Raw genomic sequence first — 18,729 nt, 5'->3', positions numbered from 1 at the left:
GCTTGAGGACCGTGCTCGGGAAACACTGATTTAAGGGATCAGTGGGGTCCCAGTGCTAAGACATGTCAGAAGTTTCTTAAAGAGACAGGTACCCATTTAAGAAGAATAAAATGTGTGTCCTATATATCTGCCTGCAGTTACTACTAGCGTTTTGATTTGGAAGTTTGCATACAACTGAAAGTCTATTAGACACATGGTAATCATTCATTTATAAAACTGCTGATTATATATATATATATATATATATATATATATATCTAGTTGTAGAAAGCAGAAGTGCTGTGATTTATGTCCAGAACTATTTTGGTACAGCTGCAGCAAAGAGTCTGCATGAACTATCGGGCATCCAAGTGGCTGGGATCAATGGTTGTGTTTAGTGCAATGACGGAATGGAACAGTCTGTCCTTGAATTGTCATCAGTAATCCAGGGCACATATTAGGGCCACTCCGCCCTTTATCCAGTGTGACTGCGGCTTGCTGCTGGGAAGTTCGACTGCAATAACATAGTTAGTGGAATGTCCAGTGGTTGAGAGAGTTCCTAGAAGAAGAACAATGCATGAAGACACCATAATATGAAAGAATACCCCCTACACTTCCAGAAGCATTCTGTTTATCCTTTACCTGCTCTTGTCAGTGTTTTATAGATAGGGCACAGGTACGTCCCAGATACAGGAGGCCTGCGTTCAGCAACGGGGCAAAGCCAGATGACTGCCATCTCTGTGTATAGTTCTTTGGGTCTTGCCTCTGCTAACTGCATTGTAGTCTTGTCCCAACAAGCTCCTTCCAGATACAAACCGGATATGTAACAACCTTCTGAGGGACGCTCTTGAAGATCTGCCACTGTCTCACTAAGGACCTGGACAAGATACAAAAGGAACATTCTTTCCAATAGAACTGACATTGTATATATTAATATTTCTAAATTAACAACCTCCCTATTCACTGTGTCCACTAACAGATCGATACTGGGGTAGAACCTGGTTTGTTATGGCAATGTATTTAGGAGATTTCTTTTCCACATGTCTATATATTTCAGGCAAATGTAATATTTCTCTATCGGCTCCATTGGGGGACACAGACCGTGGGTGTATGCTGCTGTCTCTAGGAGGTGTGACACTATGGTAATAAAAAAAGTCAGCTCCTCCCAGCAGGATACACCCGCCTTCAGGCTCTGAGCTAGTCAGTTTAAGCTTAGTGTCTGAAGGAGGTGGACGGGTCTGGTTTGCTCCAGACCTGGTCTTCTGTTTTTTGTTTTCCTAGTATAGGGACGTGTTAGTTTTTTATTCCTTTTTCTTTTCTGTTTTCAGGTGGGGACTCAGGAACTGTTGTTCACTGTTTCCCCATTGCGAGTAAGGGGGCACAGACATTGCGTATATGCGCTGTTAACCCCCCCCCCCTCGCCAACGGTCAGCGCCTGGGTGGTACCTCATGGGTCCGGGTCCCCCTATTTCCCTGCTCGCCTCGCTCGCGCATAGCAGCCAGGCGTGATGCAGGTAACTAAAGCTGACTGAAGACTTCACTGAAGACTTCATAAGGTAAGTTCTTCTGACTGAGGTAAGTACTTTCCCTCTTTCTCCTCAGGTAAGACAAGTCCCGGGACCGGACTTGCAACTGCTGGAGACCCCCTGTTTCTGGCCCACCTTTTAAGGTTGGACTGGCTTACTGGGAATGGATTTTATTCTGGGGGAGCAGTGGCACGCTGAGGGGGCATGTATGTTCTGTTTAGCACTGTGAGCAGTGGCACTCTGAGGGGGCATGTATGTTCTGTTTAACACTGAGCAGTGGCACTCTGAGGAGGCATGTATATTCTGTTTAGCACTGTGAGCAGTGGCACTCTGAGGGGGCATGTATATTCTGTTTAGCACTGTGAGCAGTGGCACTCTGAGGGGGCATGTATGTTCTGTTTAGCACTGTGAGCAGTGGCATTCTGAGGGGGCATGTATGTTCTGTTTAGCACTGTGAGCAGTGGCATTCTGAGGGGGCATGTATATTCTGTTTAGCACTGTGAGCAGTGGCACTCTGAGGGGGCATGTATATTCTGTTTAGCACTGTGAGCAGTGGCACTGTGAGGGGGCATGTATGTTCTGTTTAGCACTGTGAGCAGTGGCATTCTGAGGGGGCATGTATGTTCTGTTTAGCACTGTGAGCAGTGGCATTCTGAGGGGGCATGTATATTCTGTTTAGCACTGTGAGCAGTGGCACTCTGAGGGGGCATGTATGTTCTGTTTAACACTGAGCAGTGGCATTCTGAGGGGGCATGTATATTCTGTTTAGCACTGTGAGCAGTGGCACTCTGAGGGGGCATGTATGTTCTGTTTAGCACTGTGAGCAGTGGCACTCTGAGGGGGCATGTATGTTCTGTTTAACACTGTGAGCAGTGGCACTCTGAGGGGGCATGTATATTCTGTTCAGCACTGTGAGCAGTGGCACTCTGAGGGGGCATGTATATTCTGTTCAGCACTGTGAGCAGTGACTCTCTGAGGGGGCATGTATGTTCTGTTTAACACTGAGCAGTGGCACTCTGAGGGGGCATGTATATTCTGTTTAGCACTGTGAGCAGTGACTCTCTGAGGGGGCATGTATGTTCTGTTTAGCACTGTGAGCAGTGGCACTTTGAGGGGGCATGTATGTTATGTTGGCTCTGTGTGTGAACAGCGCCTTATTTGCAAGCCGCAGCGCCAGTTCGGGCCGGCTTACTTTCATTTTCGCCGCCAGCGCCTTATATGCGGCTGACAGCCGCGGCGCTGGTACGAGCCGGGCGCTCTCAGCGCCGGCTTACTTTCGTTTTCTCCGGCAGTCTCTGCCGGCGTCTTAACCGCCTGCTCTGTTCCCCCGAGCGCATATGCGAATTACATGTGCGCCATTACAGCTCCCTCTCGGCCTGGTTTTTAGCTCCGCCCACAGGGCTGTCGGAGCTCTTCTGAGGCATGCATCAGCCTCCAATCAGCGCCGTGGGCGTGAATTTCAGTCAGAGGGGGGGCCAACTAGTTAGTGCCTCTGCTGCGGGCACGCCCCCTCTACCATCTATCACTTTCTCACTCTCGCTGCATGGAGCTGTTCTCCTCTCCGCAGCTGCCAGGATGCATAGACTTTTTGGTCTATAAACACTGTAGTGCCAAAGTGCCTGTAATCACTGTAGTACCAAAATGCCTGGCTCTGCCAAGCCACTTGCCCTGCCTGCTCCACTGCTCCCCCAGACCCTCTGATGCCCCTTCGGTCCCGGTGGGTTCAGCCGCTCCACCACCCTGGGTTTCTTCCCTGACCCAGTATAGGGCTGACTTGACCCAAATCTCCCCTTCGGTGGCTGAGGCCCCCCAGGTACTGGTGTCCGCCCTGAAGGGGTCTTCCCTGCGCAGGACCTCGGAAAGGGCCCGCTCTCCGTCTTCTCGTACTTCACGCTAAGCGTGCTGGGGGTGCCTCGTCTGACTCTTTCATTGAGTCTTCAGATAGATCCCCTCGCTGGTCCCGCCCCCCCATCATCTGGGCACAAACATCGCTCCATCAGAGGACGTTCTCAGAGTCGCCGCTCTGCCTCGCCAGAGCCGCGTACCCAGTCTGGGTCGCCCCCCTCCAGGACTGCCTCTACTCATTCACATTCCCCTGGTGAACTAGAGGACGAGGCTTCCGAACCGGCAACTGATCCAGAGGACCGCTCGGACTCAATTGCAACGGTGCACTCATTGGTGACAGCCATAAGAGACACCTTTCACTTGGAGGACCCAGGATCTTCGGATGTCTATCCAGAAGTATCCTTTCATCGTGCTCAGCCAGCACCTAAAAGGTTCAGCTCTCACGCTGACTTTGATGGCATTCTGGAATCCGCATGGAAACAAGAGATTTCCGGGAATCAAGACAATTCAAGAACGTTATCCATTTGACAAGGACTTTGTCGCTAAGGTGGCTTCCCCTCCCTCTGTGGATTCACCAATCTCCCGGATCTCTAAAGCGACTACACTGCCTCTAGCAGATGCCGCTGCCTTCAAGGATCCCGCGGACAAGAAGGTAGAATCGTTAGCGAAGTTTGCTTCTGAACCAGCTGGCTCTTCTCTTCTACACATCTTCGCCTCGACATGGGTGTCCAAGGCCCTGTCGGAGTGGTGCCAAAAGCTCCATTAGGATATCTTAGCGGGATCCCCCTAGAGGATCTATCTGCTCTGGCTCTCCAATGCGCAGCTTCCATGCAGTCAGCTGTTGTTCTGCCTTTGCTGTGGGTCACCTAGCGGCCCTCCGCCGCTCTATGTGGCTTAAAGCTTGGAATGCGGATGCCGCTTCCAAACGGTCTCTCACTGAGCTTCCCTTTACGGGCAGCCATCTTTTTAGCAAACGCCTTGACGAGATTATCTCATGAGGCAACGTGAGGTAAGAGTTCCTTCTTACCTCAAAGTAAGGCTCACCCTACTTCCCAAGGGAGGTCCTTTTCCTTTCGGTCATTTCGGACCTCTGGCCCCAGTAAAGGGTCCGGTCAGGCGCCCTCGCGGGACAGAAAGGCTCCCTTGTTCTGGGCGCGCCCGTCTTGGAAGTTGGTTTCCAACCGCTCTGGCCATTTTGCGCCCAAATCGGGCAACCGCAAAACCCAATTCTGCAGAGGTCGTCTCTTGGTTTTTCTGAGACATCTGGGCCTCTCACGTTCAGGACCCTTCGGTCAAGGGACGTGGTGTCCAACGGTTACCGGATCGAATTTGCCTCCCTTCCGAGAGATCGCTTTTTTTCGAGCCCGGGCCCCCCGGTCTCCTCCTCTGGCGAAGCAATTTCGTGGGGTACGTTTTTGGGGTTTTTTCTATTCAAATCTTTTTGTGGTCCCCAAAAAGGTCGGTTCTGTGGACCAATTGTAGACCTCAAGCGCCACTTCCAAATGGGATCTCTCCGCTCAGTGGTAGCGTCCCTGGAACAAGGCGGAGTTCCTTCATCGGTGGACATCACGGATGCCTACCTCCGTGTGCCAATATTTCCGGGCCATCATCGGTACCTCTGCTTTGCGGTTCCGGAGGGGCATTTTCAATTCGTAGCCCTCCCCTTTGGTCTAGCCACGGCTCCTCGGGTCTCTACAAAGATCCTTGCGCCAGTGTCGGGCTTGTTACGGTCAAGGGGTATCTCGGGGATACCCTATCTGGACAACCTTCTCATCAAGGCTCCAACCAGAGCCCAGACTCTGGAGAATCTGGACGTCACTCTCCACACTCTGACTCGCTTCGGGTGGATGGTCAACCGGGACAAGTCAGTCCTCTGTCCTACCCAGTCTCTAACCTTTCGGGGACTTCGATTCGGCCGGCCTCTGCCCGAATGTCTTCCGCCGGTCAAAAGTCTGGCGCTACGGGCGGGGGTCCACTCCCTTCGGACCCAGGTATCGGTCTCCATCCGCACTTGTATGAAAGTCCTGGGTCGGATGGTGGCATCTATGGGGGCCGAACCCTTTGCCCAGTTTCTTTACCGCCCCCCTTCAACTGGCAATTCCCTCTCGATGGAACAGGTCTCCTCTGTCCCTCGATCGTCAGATTGTTCTCCCCCTCAGGGTCCGTCAGTCTCTGCTCTGGTGGCTTCGCTCCCCCCTTTTTTCTCCAAGGGCAGTCCCTTCTTCCCCTTCACTGGCAGGTTGTTACAACGGATGCCAGCCTGTCGAGCTGGGGCAGTGTGTTCAGGGATTGGACGGTTCAGGGACTCTGGTCTCCTCCGGAGACCCTTCCTCCGATAAACATATTGGACTTACGGGCGATTCTTCTTTGTTTTCTTCATTGGGAGTCCCGTCTTCAGTCCCATCCTGTCCGCGTTCGGTCGGACTACGCCACGGCGTGGCGTACATAATTCGACAGAGCGGCACTCGCAGCTCGGCAGCCATGGCCGAGGTGGCCAAGATTCTCTCCTGGATGGAGAACAAGGTTCCGGCCGTTTCGGCTTTTTCACATTCCGGGAGTGCTCAACGGGGAAGCGGTCTTCCTCAGTCGGTCCTCACCTGCCCCCGGCGAGTGGTCTCTTCATCCGGAGGTCTTCACGCAGCGCTGCGGCCTCTGGGGCTTTCCGGACTTGGAACTCTTCGCGTTCCGGCACATTCGGAAAATTCTTCCGGGACCCTCGGGCCTTGGCCGTGGACACCCCAGTGATTCCTTGGGCGGGGTTTGCCCTACTTTATCTGTTTTCCCCCTCTTCCGCTCCTGTCCAGAGTGCTGGGAAAGCTCAAGGCAGAGGACATCTCCGCCATTCTGGTAGCTCCAGATTGGCCCCGAAGGTTGTAGTACGCCGACGTAGCCCAGCTCCTGGACGACGCTCCTCTGCGCCTTCCGCTCCGCCCGGATCTACTCGCTCAGGGTCCTCTTTGCCACCCCAATTTACAGTCGCTGCATTTGACGGCGTGGCGGTTGAGACCGCGGTTGTGGGGGCCCGCGGGTTCTCTTCCCAAGTCTTCTCACCATGCTCAGGGCTCGTAAGCCCTCCTCCGCAAGAATTTACCACCGTACTTGGCGGTCTTATTTTCGTTGGTGTGCAGCTCAGGTCTTCTCCCCGGTGATCTTCGCGGTTCCCCGCCTTCTCTCCGTTTTGCAGTCGGGGTAGGGAACTGGGGTTGTCCCTCAGTTCCCTTAAAGGTCAGGTTTTGGCCCTGACTGTTCTTTTCCAGCGGCCCTTGGCTTCTAATCCTCATGTCCGGACCTTCCTGCAATGAGTGGCGCGCGCTGTTCCTCCTTAACGGTCACCTTCTCCCCCTTGGGACTTGACTTTGGTTCTGAGTGCCCTCCAGGGTGCACCCGTTGAGCCCCTTAGAGAGATGTCTCTCCGCCTCCTTTCTTGGAAAGTGGCGTTTCTAGAGCCTCGGCCTCGCAGATTTGCAAGGCGGCTACCTGGTCGTCTTAGCACACTCTCTCGAGGTTTTTCCGAGTTCATACCTTCGCATCTGCTGATGCTAGTCTGGGTCGTAAAGTGTTGCAGGCGGCAGTGGATCGGCCGTCTGCCTGATTACTTATATGCCCACCCAAGGGACGGCTTTATTACGTCCCACGGTCTGTGTCCCCTAATGGAGCCGATAGAGAAAAGGAGATTTTTTAACACTTACCGTAAAATCTCTTTCTCGAAGGATCCATTGGGGGACACAGCTCCCACCCTTTTTGGGTTTTTCCTTTGGTTCTCTGTCCGAGGGTGTGTTCAGTTGTGTTTTTTCCTCTGGTTCTCGGACAGTTTGGGGTTTTTTCTTTGCCCTATTGGTCTCCTCCTATTGCTCTGGAACTTAAACTGACTAGCTCAGAGCCTGAAGGCAGGTATATCCTGCTGGGAGGAGCTGACTTTTTTTATTACCATAGTGTCACACCTCCTAGAGACAGCAAGATACACCCACGGTCTGTGTCCCCCTAATGGATCCTTCAAGAAAGAGATTTTACGGTAAGTGTTAAAAAATCCCCTTTTTTTGCTAAGCTTTTAAGGGGTCATTATCCAGGAATAGTCTGTCCCCAGGTTGGGTGAGGTATTACAACTTGGCTCCATTCATTTTAATATGTTTTTGAATGTAATTAGCTCTGTTTTTTTAAAGGGGTATTCCAGGCCAAAACTTTTTTTTATATATCAACTGGCTCCAGAAAGTTAAACTACTTTTTAACTTTCTGTTAACTTTCTATTAAAAAATCTTAATCCTTCCAATAGTTATTAGCTTCTGAAGTTGAGTTGTTGTTTTCTGTCTAACTGCTCTCTGATGACTCACGTCCCGGGAGCTGTGCAGTTCCTATGGGGATATTCTCCCATCATGCACAGCTCCCGGGACGTGACATCATCATTGAGCAGTTAGACAGAAAACTTCAAAAGCTAATAACTATTGGAAGGATTAAGATTATTTAATTAGAAGTAATTTACAAATCTGTTTAACTTTCCAGAGCCAGTTGATATATATAAAAAAAGGTTTTGCCTGGAATACCCCTTTAATTCCTGGATAATCCATTTAACCAGCAGTCTGTGAGATGCAGAATTTAAACAATGGTTGATATCAGTAATACATATGGATGTATGTGTGGCTGGAGACTGTCGGTAGAGATGAGCGAAGTTACAGTGATTCGATTCGTCACTAACCTCGCGGCTCGGCAGTTGATGACTTTAGCCTGCATAAATTAGTTCAGCTTTCAGGTGCTCCGGTGGGCTGGAAAAGGTGGATACAGTCCTAGGAGAGAGTCTCAAGCCCACCGGAGCACCTGAAAGCTGAACTAATTTATGCAGGCTAAAGTCAGCAAATGCCGAGCCGAGAAGTTTGTGACGAATCAAATCACTGTAACTTCGCTCATCTCTAACTCTCGACACTGGAGATGTGTCTTGATCTTACCTTAAAATCAAATGATATTGTATCAATGGAAATAATATGTTTCCTTGCAAAGTTCTGTAAAGTGCCAGTTAGGAATGCCTGAGGAAAAAATAATCCACTGATCCAGAAGACAGCAGGAATTCCTTCTGTGATCCACTTCTGAAGGAAGTCAATTCTCTGCAGAAGATCTATGACCCAGGAAGCCAGGGGCTTCAGAGATGGATAAGCCTATAAAGAGATACAATTAGCGTAAGCAGTCTGATGCTGAGTCTTTACATGGGAGGCTGAATATATTAGGCTGGGTTCACATATTCAGTTGTCCAACATAGTTTCCCTCCGGCGTATATCGGAGGGAAACTGATGCTAGAATTGATCCTGTTCATTTGAATGGGACAGTTCACAATCGGCCAGCGTCCCAATTTTGATGCTGGATGGTTGGACAGAACCAGACAGGGGAACACAACTTGCTGCATTCTCCTGTCCGGTGCCAGAAACAATGGATGCCAGATGCCATACAACTGATGCACGTTGTAATCAGTTGCAGCATCAGTTGTGTCAAGATTTAGGGTGCATTCCCACCTGGCGTATACGCAGCGTATTTCACGCTGCGCAAAATTTACGGCAGCAGCGGAAATACGCTGCGTATTCCTTGCTCACTATACACACAGGGCTTTCCGGCAGCACCCCTATGTGTGTAGTGAGTTTTGGAGGCGGGGCCGTGTGCCGGCGTGATTGTGACGCGCGGCTCCACCTCCAAAACTCACTACACACATAGGGCTGCCGCCGGAAAGCCCTGTGTGTATAGTGAGCAAGGAATACGCAGCGTATTTCCCGCTGCTGCCGTAAATTTAGCGCAGCATTAAATACGCTGCGCAAACGCCAGGTGGGAACGCACCCTTAGGTTGAGTTCACCTATGCCGGGCAGGGCACTCACCTTTGCTCTCCAGAGTTCTGGCACAGAGTTGTTATAGAGACTGTTTGCCATAAGCTCCAGCTGAGAAGACATGACGACCTGGCCTTTCATTGCTTTTAGCAGATCTCTCAGGGTCTGGAAGAGGGTGCTGAGAAGTCTGTTATACCTGAGGGGACAGAGACTAATGCAGTAACTACAATACACAGACGTAACCGATTGTGCAGCTTGCCAGTCCTTACCGTATGACTTCTTGTACCAGCACAGTGTTCATTGACTCTTGATACATGACAGGATACTTTGCCATTACGTCCTGCACCGGGATGAGCTGTGGAATCTTCTTCAGGATCCCTTCTGCAATTTCTTCCACCATCTATGTAAAGATACACCATTATCAACTGCCTGACCAATACAATCACCTTAGACATGTATGTGTTGGTGATGATGGTGCTTGCCTCATCGCGACTCCCTCCTGTACTCTGTGTACGTGGCTGCAGGGTTACAAGGGATCCCAACAGGGCAAAGCTTTCATTCTGAGCAAAAGTGATATTTGCGTTTTCATGGAGTCCAAACAATTCTGTCATATCATTGAGAGGAAGAGATCGGATGTACTGCAAGTAACCCTGTTGTGACATGATGCCAGAAAGTAGAAGTATTCACAATAAGATGAGAAAAAAACACAGTATTCAGCCATTACTCCAACGATATTAGACAGTTCTCTTGATATTAGACATTAGACAAATATTATATTAGACAAATGTCCTCATTGCAAAATGTTGGTATCTTGTATATTGTCATGCTGGCAGCATATTCTAAGTGTATCTACTACAATACTGTACGCTGAATGGCCTAGAAGACTCCAAATGCCATTTTGACACACTAGTCAAGGAGAAACTTTACCCTTTAAAGGGGTACTCCGCTGCTCAGCGTTTGGAATAAACTGTTCCGAACGCTGGAGCCGACGCCGGGAGCTTGTGACATCATAGCCCCACCCCCTCATGGCGTCACGTCCCGCCCCCTCAATGCAAGTCTATGGGAGGGGGCGTGACGCCCCCTCCCATAGACTTGCATTGAGGGGGCAGGGCGTGACGTCATGAGCTCCCGGCGCCAGCTCCAGCGTTCAGGACAGTTTGTTCCAAATGCTGAGCAGCGGAGTACCCCTTTAAGTCTCAAAACAAGGTCTTCAAAGTTTTTAGAAGGAATACTATGGGGAACTCAACTTATTCCCTATCCATAGGGAGGGGATGAGTATCTGATCAAGGGGGGGGGGGGGGGGAGTAGGGAGGTCCAACAGCTGGGCCTCCCTGCAATCTCCTGTACAGGGCCCCACTAGTTACCCCTCCTGGGAGCATTCTGGCCTCAGGAGTCACATGGTAAATGATGATTACACTGTTCTCTATATAAGGTATCACAGCAGACAATGCATATTAAAGCAAAAACTAAGCCATGCAGGGAGAAAGTACTGCCTGTAGAGCTCAGAGACAGGATTTTGTAAATGCACAGATCTTGAGAATAGTACAAACAAAATTCTGCTGCACTGAAAGCTCCCAAGAGCACAGTGGCCTCCATAATTCTTTTTAATCTTTTTCTATAAATTAGCAAATATTTGTAACATTCAGTTTTTTTAGCGCATGGTCACAACATAACAAAATGTGAAAAAAAGTAAGAGGATCTGAAAACTTTCCAAATGCATTGTAAGACTGCATAGAGCAGTTAGTCCCAAACAAGGATCCCTTACATTAAGGTCGTAGGCTGGACTAATCTGGTGATACACTCCAGACTCTGAGAACTTGAAACCTTCTTCTAGAACTGGAGGTTGGTAAAAGTCCTGTAGGATGTTAAGGAGGCAGCGTCTATCCCAGTCATCTGTAACACGGCCACCATAATTTATCTCCCCGGCTGTGTAACGCAGAACCTGCAACAAGAGCATACCATATTATCTTTATACATTCTTTATTATTATTATACATTATTTTTTTATTTTATAGCAACCCTCTAGGTCCAATTGTCCTGTTCAGTCTCATAGACTTACTTTGTATGGGATGTCTGTATATTCCTCAAGGAACATTCGCAGCTGAGAAATGCAAATTCTGAGATCTCCATCTGTGAATTCATAAGGAATGTTGAACCCTAATGGTCCAAACTTCCGCCTTTCCAGTATGCTCCCATGGAAAAAGCAGAGAGACAGCAGCAAAGCCTTGCATTCAGTAGCCTGGAGAGAGAAACAGGCGTGCAGTGCAAACATGAGTTCTTGTATCTAGCCCAGTAAAAAATAGCTCTTGTATTGCTTATCCAGTACAGTAAAAGGGGGTGTCTGTCAAGAGAACCTATTGCCTGATTGCAGAAGAATCAATTGAACATCACATGATAAATATCTGGGGTATTCTGGGGAGTGTATAGAATTCAAGTACTCACCTTTTTGCAGTCATTAAGTTGTGCATCGCTTAGACTTAGGTAGGTGCGCAAAAGGTTTGCTTTCACACCACGTGGAGGCTCAATGGTGAGTTTAGAGCCATTCTGTAGGATGGATACTGGGAACTGGTTACTGGGCATACTGGTGAGCCAAAGCCTAAAGTCCCGATGAACCTAAATGAACAACCAAATCATAGTACTAGTCAGTGATAAGAGTGTGCCAGAGAATGTAGAAGACATGCCAACTTATGTCTAGTACCTACCTTATCTGGATCTATATTCTCTACTAGCCTTTCTAATGAGGGCATCCAACTTGGGGCAAGATGGCAATTTTGGAAAAATATCCACTTTCCACGTTCCATGGCATTATGCATCATTGCTTCAGCCCGAGGACCCTAAAGAGAAAAGGATGGGAAATGATGTTTTATTCACAGGGAATCAAACTTATAAGGGAACAAGAGATTTCTACATTTATACTTGGAGCTACAAGAAGGAATAATAGAGGGAATGTAGGGTAGATGAGGGTGAGGTGAGTTTTCAGTTAGTACTCACCTGTCCCTGACCTAATGATATAGCCGCTAGCTTCTTGGAAAACCTCATCTCCTCTGCAAATTTGTAGAGATCTGCAGCTGGGTCAGTTCCAGGTGATAAGATGAAGATCAATGGAGTCACAGGAGAAGACTCGCGGTACACAGCTCCCAGGTCTGCGGTCTAAAGTCAAGCATGAAGATCACAAATCCCATCTCCTAGCACATCCAAGCAAAGATAATGGGCAACACTGGGACTCGTCACCACTTACCTGGGGTTCAATGAATCTCTGTCCCAGATACTGGCAGACATAGTCTTGCATGACATTGGTGACTTTGTCTCCTCTTAGACATCGCAGAATCAGCATCTTTTGAAAGGAATCCAATTTCTGGTCCAATTCGCCAGGAAGTGATTCCCTTAAAATCAACAGAATACAGGTCATAGGGCCTCCTGGCCTTGATGATTTACATGTATGAACATTCACCAGCTCACTGGATTTATACTACAAAATGATGAAAAGTGATCACAAATAGGGTGACAATCATCTATTTACCGATGTGGTTCGGAGCTGTCACAGATCCTTTGGTATTCTTCTTGGTGTTGTATGATATGCTCTTTGATGTTGTTGAAGTTGCTCAGTGTACTCAAGGCCTGGATGTCTCTCCATGCTCGTTCAGTCAACCAATCAGCACAGGGGTTCTCAACCAGTGTCGGGGCTGTGCCACCAGATAAGAGAAAGCGCCATTCTTCCTGTATACATTTTATAAAACCAACTAATAAGAAAGTGTCTGTGATATTTTCCCTTTAAGAACGCAATAACTAACTAACAACTTGCATATTAGAAATCCATTACTGCTAACCCATTATACAAAACTTCTACGTTGTTGGATCTGGAGGATCACTAGCATGTCACTGATATGGAAGGCATGGAAGCATGAGGTGCAGCTGAGGTGACTTCAGAGGTGTAGCTTGTAGCTTCTGGGCGCCGATGCAAAATTTGCAACAGGGCCCCATTTGCCAATTATACTACTGGTCTCAGATGTGCTTTCGGGCCCCCTTAGGAACCAGGGCCCTGGTGCAACTGCTACCTCCATAGCTACACCCCTGGAAGACTTTATGCATAGTAGTAACAATCCATAAGTTGCTCTGTGTTCCAAGTCTTATCCAATGCCCACTGATTTTAGAGATGTCCTTGTCATATGCCACCATAACATTTAGTAACACCCTCACCATGTTAATGAGACCTTTGTCCATGAGAATCCGCACACACAGCAGGAAGGAGAACATCAGTTTATGCTTTTCAAAGAGACTCCGACAGACATTGCAAAAGAGACTGAAGGTAAAATATGTGTTGATATTGTTGATCCTTTTGTCCACCGTTTCTGGAAAAGCAGATCACAAGTTACCATGACCCATTCATAACATATAGAACATGCACAGTGTTGATAATGAAGAAGAAGCTTATAAAGTCAACCAGGGGATCATCAAATGAAACTATAGAAGATTCAGTGTTAGACCTAAGAATTGATAGGACCATGAACATAGAGGTTTGGCTTACCTGCTCTTTCAGAATTGGCAATAGCAGCAGAGAAGATACCTAGGAACCACTCAAGTGAGTACTGATACATAGGATCTACATTGGACAGATCTGAGACACAGAAGAACAGTATTTGTGTCCTTACAGCTACAGGAACGTACTGGTGTCGGGTAATATCTATATCTCTTTCTGTCTGCTCTGCTACTTGAACTTTTGCCTGTGGAAAATAAATTTACAGAAATAGTCATTAAATGGGCACTGTCAGATACAAAAACGTTTGATATGTTGTAAAGCATGCAAAACCAATTGGTTATGCAATTGCTTTCATTAGAAAATGTTCAGTATTTCATACTGAAAAAGCCAGTCAAACAACTGCCCCCCCTGCCTGCTTGGACACATACTAGTCCTGCTGTGTCCATGCAACATCACCCATGTCATGGACACACTTCCTTGATTGACAGCTGTGAGTGCGGGGCTCATAGTTGGAGGAAAAGTCCTCCCACTGTCAGCTTGTGTCCCGCTACTGTCAGTGAGCACAGGCTGGGAGTTGTAGTTTTGCTAATGCTAGGGGAGATGTGAGCAGACAGCATACTGAGGGAGGGGGCGGAGACCTGCACAGTGAGAACACGCCCCCTCCCTTTGAGAGAAATTCAGACTAGTGAGCTAAATTAAAAGTGTAATAAAAAAATAAATAAAGGTGCTAGACACATAAAAATTAGATGTACATGGTCAGGATTAGATACTAAGTGATACTGTATATTTAAAAAAAAAGTTTTTTTGTTGGATCTGACGGGCATGGTTTAAAAATTTTTTTTTTATCAACTGGTGCCAGAAAATTAAACAGATTTGTTAATGACTTCTATTAAAAAAATCTTAATCCTTCCAGTACTTATCAGCTTCTGTATGCTCCACAGGAAGTTCTTTTCTTTTTGAATTTCCTTTCTGTCTGACCAGAGTGCTCTCTGCTGACACCTCTGTCCATTTTAGGAACTGTTCAGAGTACAAGCAAATACCCATAGCAAACCTATCCTGCTCTGGACAGTTCCTGACATGGACAGAGGTGTCAGCAAAGAGCACTGTAGTCAGACAGAAAGGAAATTCAAAAGGAAAAGAACTTCCTGTGGAGCATACAGCAGCCGATAAGTACTGGAAGTATTAAGATTTTTTAATAGAAGTAATTTACAAATCTGTTTAACTTTCTGTCATCAGTTGACTTAGAAAAAGGAGATTTTTGTTTACTTACCGTAAAATCTCCTTCTCGGAGGATCCATTGAGGGACACAGACCGTGGGGTGTATGCTGCTGTCTCTAGGAGGTGTGACACTATGGTAATAAAAAGAGTCGGCTCCTCCCAGCAGGATATACCCGCCTTCAGGCCCTGAGCTAATCAGTTTAAGTTCCAGAGCAATAGGAGGAGACCAACAGGTCAAAGAAAAAACCAAAACTGTCCGAGAACCAGAAGAAAAAAACATAACTGAACACACCCTCGGACAGAGAACCAAAGGAAACCCCAAAAAAGGGCGGGAGCTGTGTCCCCCGTTGGATCCTCCGAGAAAGAGATTTTACGGTAAGTAAACAAAAATCTCCTTTTCTCTATCGGCTCCATTGGGGGACACAGACCGTGGGACGTACCAAAGCTGTCCCTTGGGTGGGCAGATAAGCAGTCAGGCAGACGGCCGAACCACTGTCGCCTGCAACACTTTATGACCCAGACTAGCATCAGCCGATGCAAAGGTATGAACTCGGTAGAACCTCGAGAAAGTGTGCAATGACGACCAGGTAGTCGCCTTGCAAATCTGTGAGGCCGAGGCGCTAATCTGGAGAGCCCAGGATGCCCCAACAGAATGGATAGAATGAGCCACAACCCTGAAAGGAGGAATCTTCCCCTTACAGCGATAGGCTTCCGAAATGGCGGACCGAATCCACCGAGAAATGGTGGCCCTGGAAGCAGGTTGTCCCTTACGACGACCTTCCGTAAGGACGATAAAGGAATCACACTGACGAAACGAAGAAGTGATGGAGAGATAAGACCGAACAGCCCGAACTACATCCAGCTTGTGTAGTAAGCACTCCTTAGGATGAGAAGGAGCAGGACAAAAAGACGGGAGGACAATGTCCTCATTGAGATGAAAGGCCGAAACCACCTTAGGCAAAAAGGAAGGATCTGGACGGAAAACTTTCGAAACTTTCGAAACGCCACTTTCCAAGAAAGGAGGCGGAGAGACATCTCTTTGAGGGGCTCAAAGGGTTCACCCTGGAGGGCACTCAGAACCAAGTTCAAGTCCCAAGGGGGAGAGGGTGACTGATAAGGAGGAACAGCATGCGCCACTCCTTGAAGGAAGGTCCAGACATGAGAATTAGAAGCCAGGGGCCGCTGGAAAAGAATAGCAAGGGCCGAAACCTGACCTTTAAGGGAACTGAGAGACAACCCCAGTTCCAAACCCGACTGCAAAACGGAGAGAAGAAGGGGAACCGAGAAGGTTACAGGGGATAAGTCCTGAGCTTCACACCAACGAAAATAAGACCGCCAAGTACGGTGGTAAATTCTTGCGGAGGAGTGCTTACGAGCCCTGAGCATGCTGTGAATGACTTGGGAAGAGAACCCGCGGGCCCTCAAAACCGCGGTCTCAACCGCCACGCCGTCAAATGCAGTGACTGTAAATTGGGGTGGCAAAGAGGACCCTGAGAGAGCAGGAGTGGAAGGCGCAGTGGAGCATCGTCCAGGAGCCTGACTACGTCGGCGTACCACGACCTTCGGGGCCAATCTGGAGCTACCAGAATGGCGGGGACACCCTCTGTTTTGAGCTTCCTCAGAACCCTGGGAAGGAGCAGAAGGGAGGGAACAGATAGGGCCATGTCCCAGGACTTGGACACAAAAGGAAGGATCTTCCGATTGTACCGGGATGCGAAGAGGTCCACGTCCGGAATGCCCCAGAGGTCGCAGAGTTGCACGAAGACCTCTGTATGAAGAGATCACTCGCCGGGGTCGGGTGAGGACCGACTCAGGAAGTCCGCTTCCCAGTTGAGCACTCCCAGGATGTGAATCGCCAAAATGGCCGTAACCTTGCTTTCCGCCCAGGTGAGAATCTTGGTCACCTTGGCCATGGCTGCCGAGCTGCGAGTGCCGCCTTGTCGATTTATGTACGCCACGGCCGTGGCGTTGTCCGACTGGGTGACAGGACGGGACTGAAGCTGGGACTCCCAATGAAGAAGACAAAGAAGAATCGCCCATAATTCCAATATGTTTATCGGAAGAAGGGTCTCTCGGGGAGACCAGAGTCCCTGAACCATCCAATCCCTGAACACGCAACCCCATCCCGACAGGCTGGCATCCGTTGTAACTACCTGCCAGTGAAGGGGAAGAAATGACCGCCCTTGGAGAAGAAGGGGGGAGCAGAGCCACCAGAGCAGAGACTGACGGACCCTGCGAGGGAGAACAATCTGACGATCGAGGGACAGAGGAGACCTGTCCCATCGAGAGAGAATCGCCAGTTGAACGGTGCGGTAATGAAACTGGGCAAAGGGTACGGCCTCCATAGTTGCCACCAATCCGACCCAGGACTTCCATAAAAGTGCGGATGGGGACTGAGACCTGGGTCCGAAGGGAGCAGACCCCCGACAGAAGCTCCAGACATTTGTCCGGCGGGAGGCAAATTTGGGCAGAGGCCGTGTCAAAGCGAAGTCCCAAGAAGGTTAGGGACTGGGTAGGACAGAGGACTGACTTGTCCCGGTTGACCATCCACCCGAAGCGATTCAGAGTGTGGAGAGTGACGTCCACATTCTTCATAGTCTGGGCTCTGGTTGGAGCCTTGATGAGAAGGTCGTCCAGGTAGGGTATCACCGAGACACCCCTCGACCGTAACAGGCCCATCACTGGCGCAAGGATCTTGGTAAAGACCCGAGGAGCCATGGCCAGACCAAAGGGGAGGACTACGAATTGAAAATGCCCCTCCGGAACCGCAAAGCGGAGGTACCGATGCTGGCCTGGAAATATTGGCACATGGAGGTAGGCATCCTTGATGTCCACCGATGAAAGAAACTCCCCTGGTTCCAGGGACGATACCACCAAACGGAGAGATTCCATTCGGAAGTGGCGGATGAGAAGATGACGCTTGAGACGTTTGAGGTCTACGATTGATCGCACAGAACTGTCCTTCTTGGGAACCACAAAAAGATTGGAATAGAAACCCCGGAACCGTTCCCCTGGAGGAACGGGAACAATAACCCCCTGGAGAAGCAGAGACTGGAGAGCATCTCGAAATTGCTTCGCCAGAGAAGGCGACCGGGGGGCCCGGGATCGAAAAAAGCGATCCCTCGGAAGGGAGGCGAATTCGATTCAGTAACCGTTGGAAACCACGTCCCTGACCCAAGAGTCCTGAATGTGTGAGGTCGAGATGTCTCGAAAAAGTAAGAGACGACCTCCCACCCGAGAAAAACCGCGGGTGGGGGCCTCACTTCATGCAGAAGTGGGTTTGCGGTTGCCTGATTTGGGCGCAAAACGGCCGGACCTGTTGGATTCCGACTTCCAAGACGGGCGCGCCCAGAATGAGGGAGCCTTCTTGTCCCGCGAAGGCGCCTACCCGGACCCTTTGCTGGAGCCAAAGGTCCGAAAGGAAGAGGACTTCCTTTGGGAAGTTGGGCGAGCCTTATTTTGAGGCAACAAGGAACTCTTACCTCCTGTCGCCTCAGAGATAATCTCATCAAGGCGCTTGCCAAAAAGACAGCCACCCATAAAAGGAAGCTCAGTGAGAGACCTTTTGGAAGCGGCTTCCGAATTCCAAGCTTTAAGCCACATAGAGCGGCGGACAGCCGCTAAGTGACCCACAGCAAAGGCAGAACAATGGGCTGACTGCATGGAAGCTGTGCACAGGAAGTCCCCAGCTTTAGAGCATTGGAGAGCCAGAGCAGATAGATCCTCTGGGGGGGATCTTGCTAAGATATCCTGATGGAGCTTTTGGCAACACTCTGACAGGGCCTTGGACACCCATGTCAAGGCGAAGATGGGAAGAAGAGAAGAGCCAGCTGCTTCAGAGGCAAACTTCGCTAAGGATTCTACCTTCTTGTCCGTGGAATCCTT

At 49.1% G+C, this 18,729-nt stretch overlaps 1 protein-coding gene across 3 annotated transcripts in view; it reads right to left on the bottom strand.

Moving 5' to 3' along the window:
• Positions 1–238: 238 nt before the first annotated feature.
• DNAH1 (dynein axonemal heavy chain 1) overlaps positions 239–18,729 on the bottom strand; it is a 113,823-nt gene continuing 95,332 nt past the window's right edge. For all 3 annotated transcript variants that reach the window (XM_056525103.1, XM_056525104.1, XM_056525105.1), the window contains 15 exons: positions 13,675–13,870; positions 13,347–13,498; positions 12,670–12,866; positions 12,388–12,532; positions 12,141–12,299; positions 11,852–11,983; positions 11,592–11,762; positions 11,209–11,388; positions 10,915–11,091; positions 9,632–9,799; positions 9,419–9,549; positions 9,201–9,345; positions 8,288–8,494; positions 622–856; positions 239–538 (listed from right to left, as the gene is read on the bottom strand). In XM_056525103.1, the coding sequence (XP_056381078.1) occupies positions 417–538; positions 622–856; positions 8,288–8,494; positions 9,201–9,345; positions 9,419–9,549; positions 9,632–9,799; positions 10,915–11,091; positions 11,209–11,388; positions 11,592–11,762; positions 11,852–11,983; positions 12,141–12,299; positions 12,388–12,532; positions 12,670–12,866; positions 13,347–13,498; positions 13,675–13,870 (2,517 nt within the window). In that variant the 3' untranslated portion in view covers positions 239–416. The remainder of the gene's footprint in view (positions 539–621; positions 857–8,287; positions 8,495–9,200; positions 9,346–9,418; positions 9,550–9,631; positions 9,800–10,914; positions 11,092–11,208; positions 11,389–11,591; positions 11,763–11,851; positions 11,984–12,140; positions 12,300–12,387; positions 12,533–12,669; positions 12,867–13,346; positions 13,499–13,674; positions 13,871–18,729) is intronic.

Source organism: Hyla sarda, chromosome 6 (assembly GCF_029499605.1).
Source record: "Hyla sarda isolate aHylSar1 chromosome 6, aHylSar1.hap1, whole genome shotgun sequence".
NCBI lineage: Eukaryota > Metazoa > Chordata > Amphibia > Anura > Hylidae > Hyla > Hyla sarda.
This window is presented reverse-complemented; position numbering and strand designations above follow the sequence as displayed.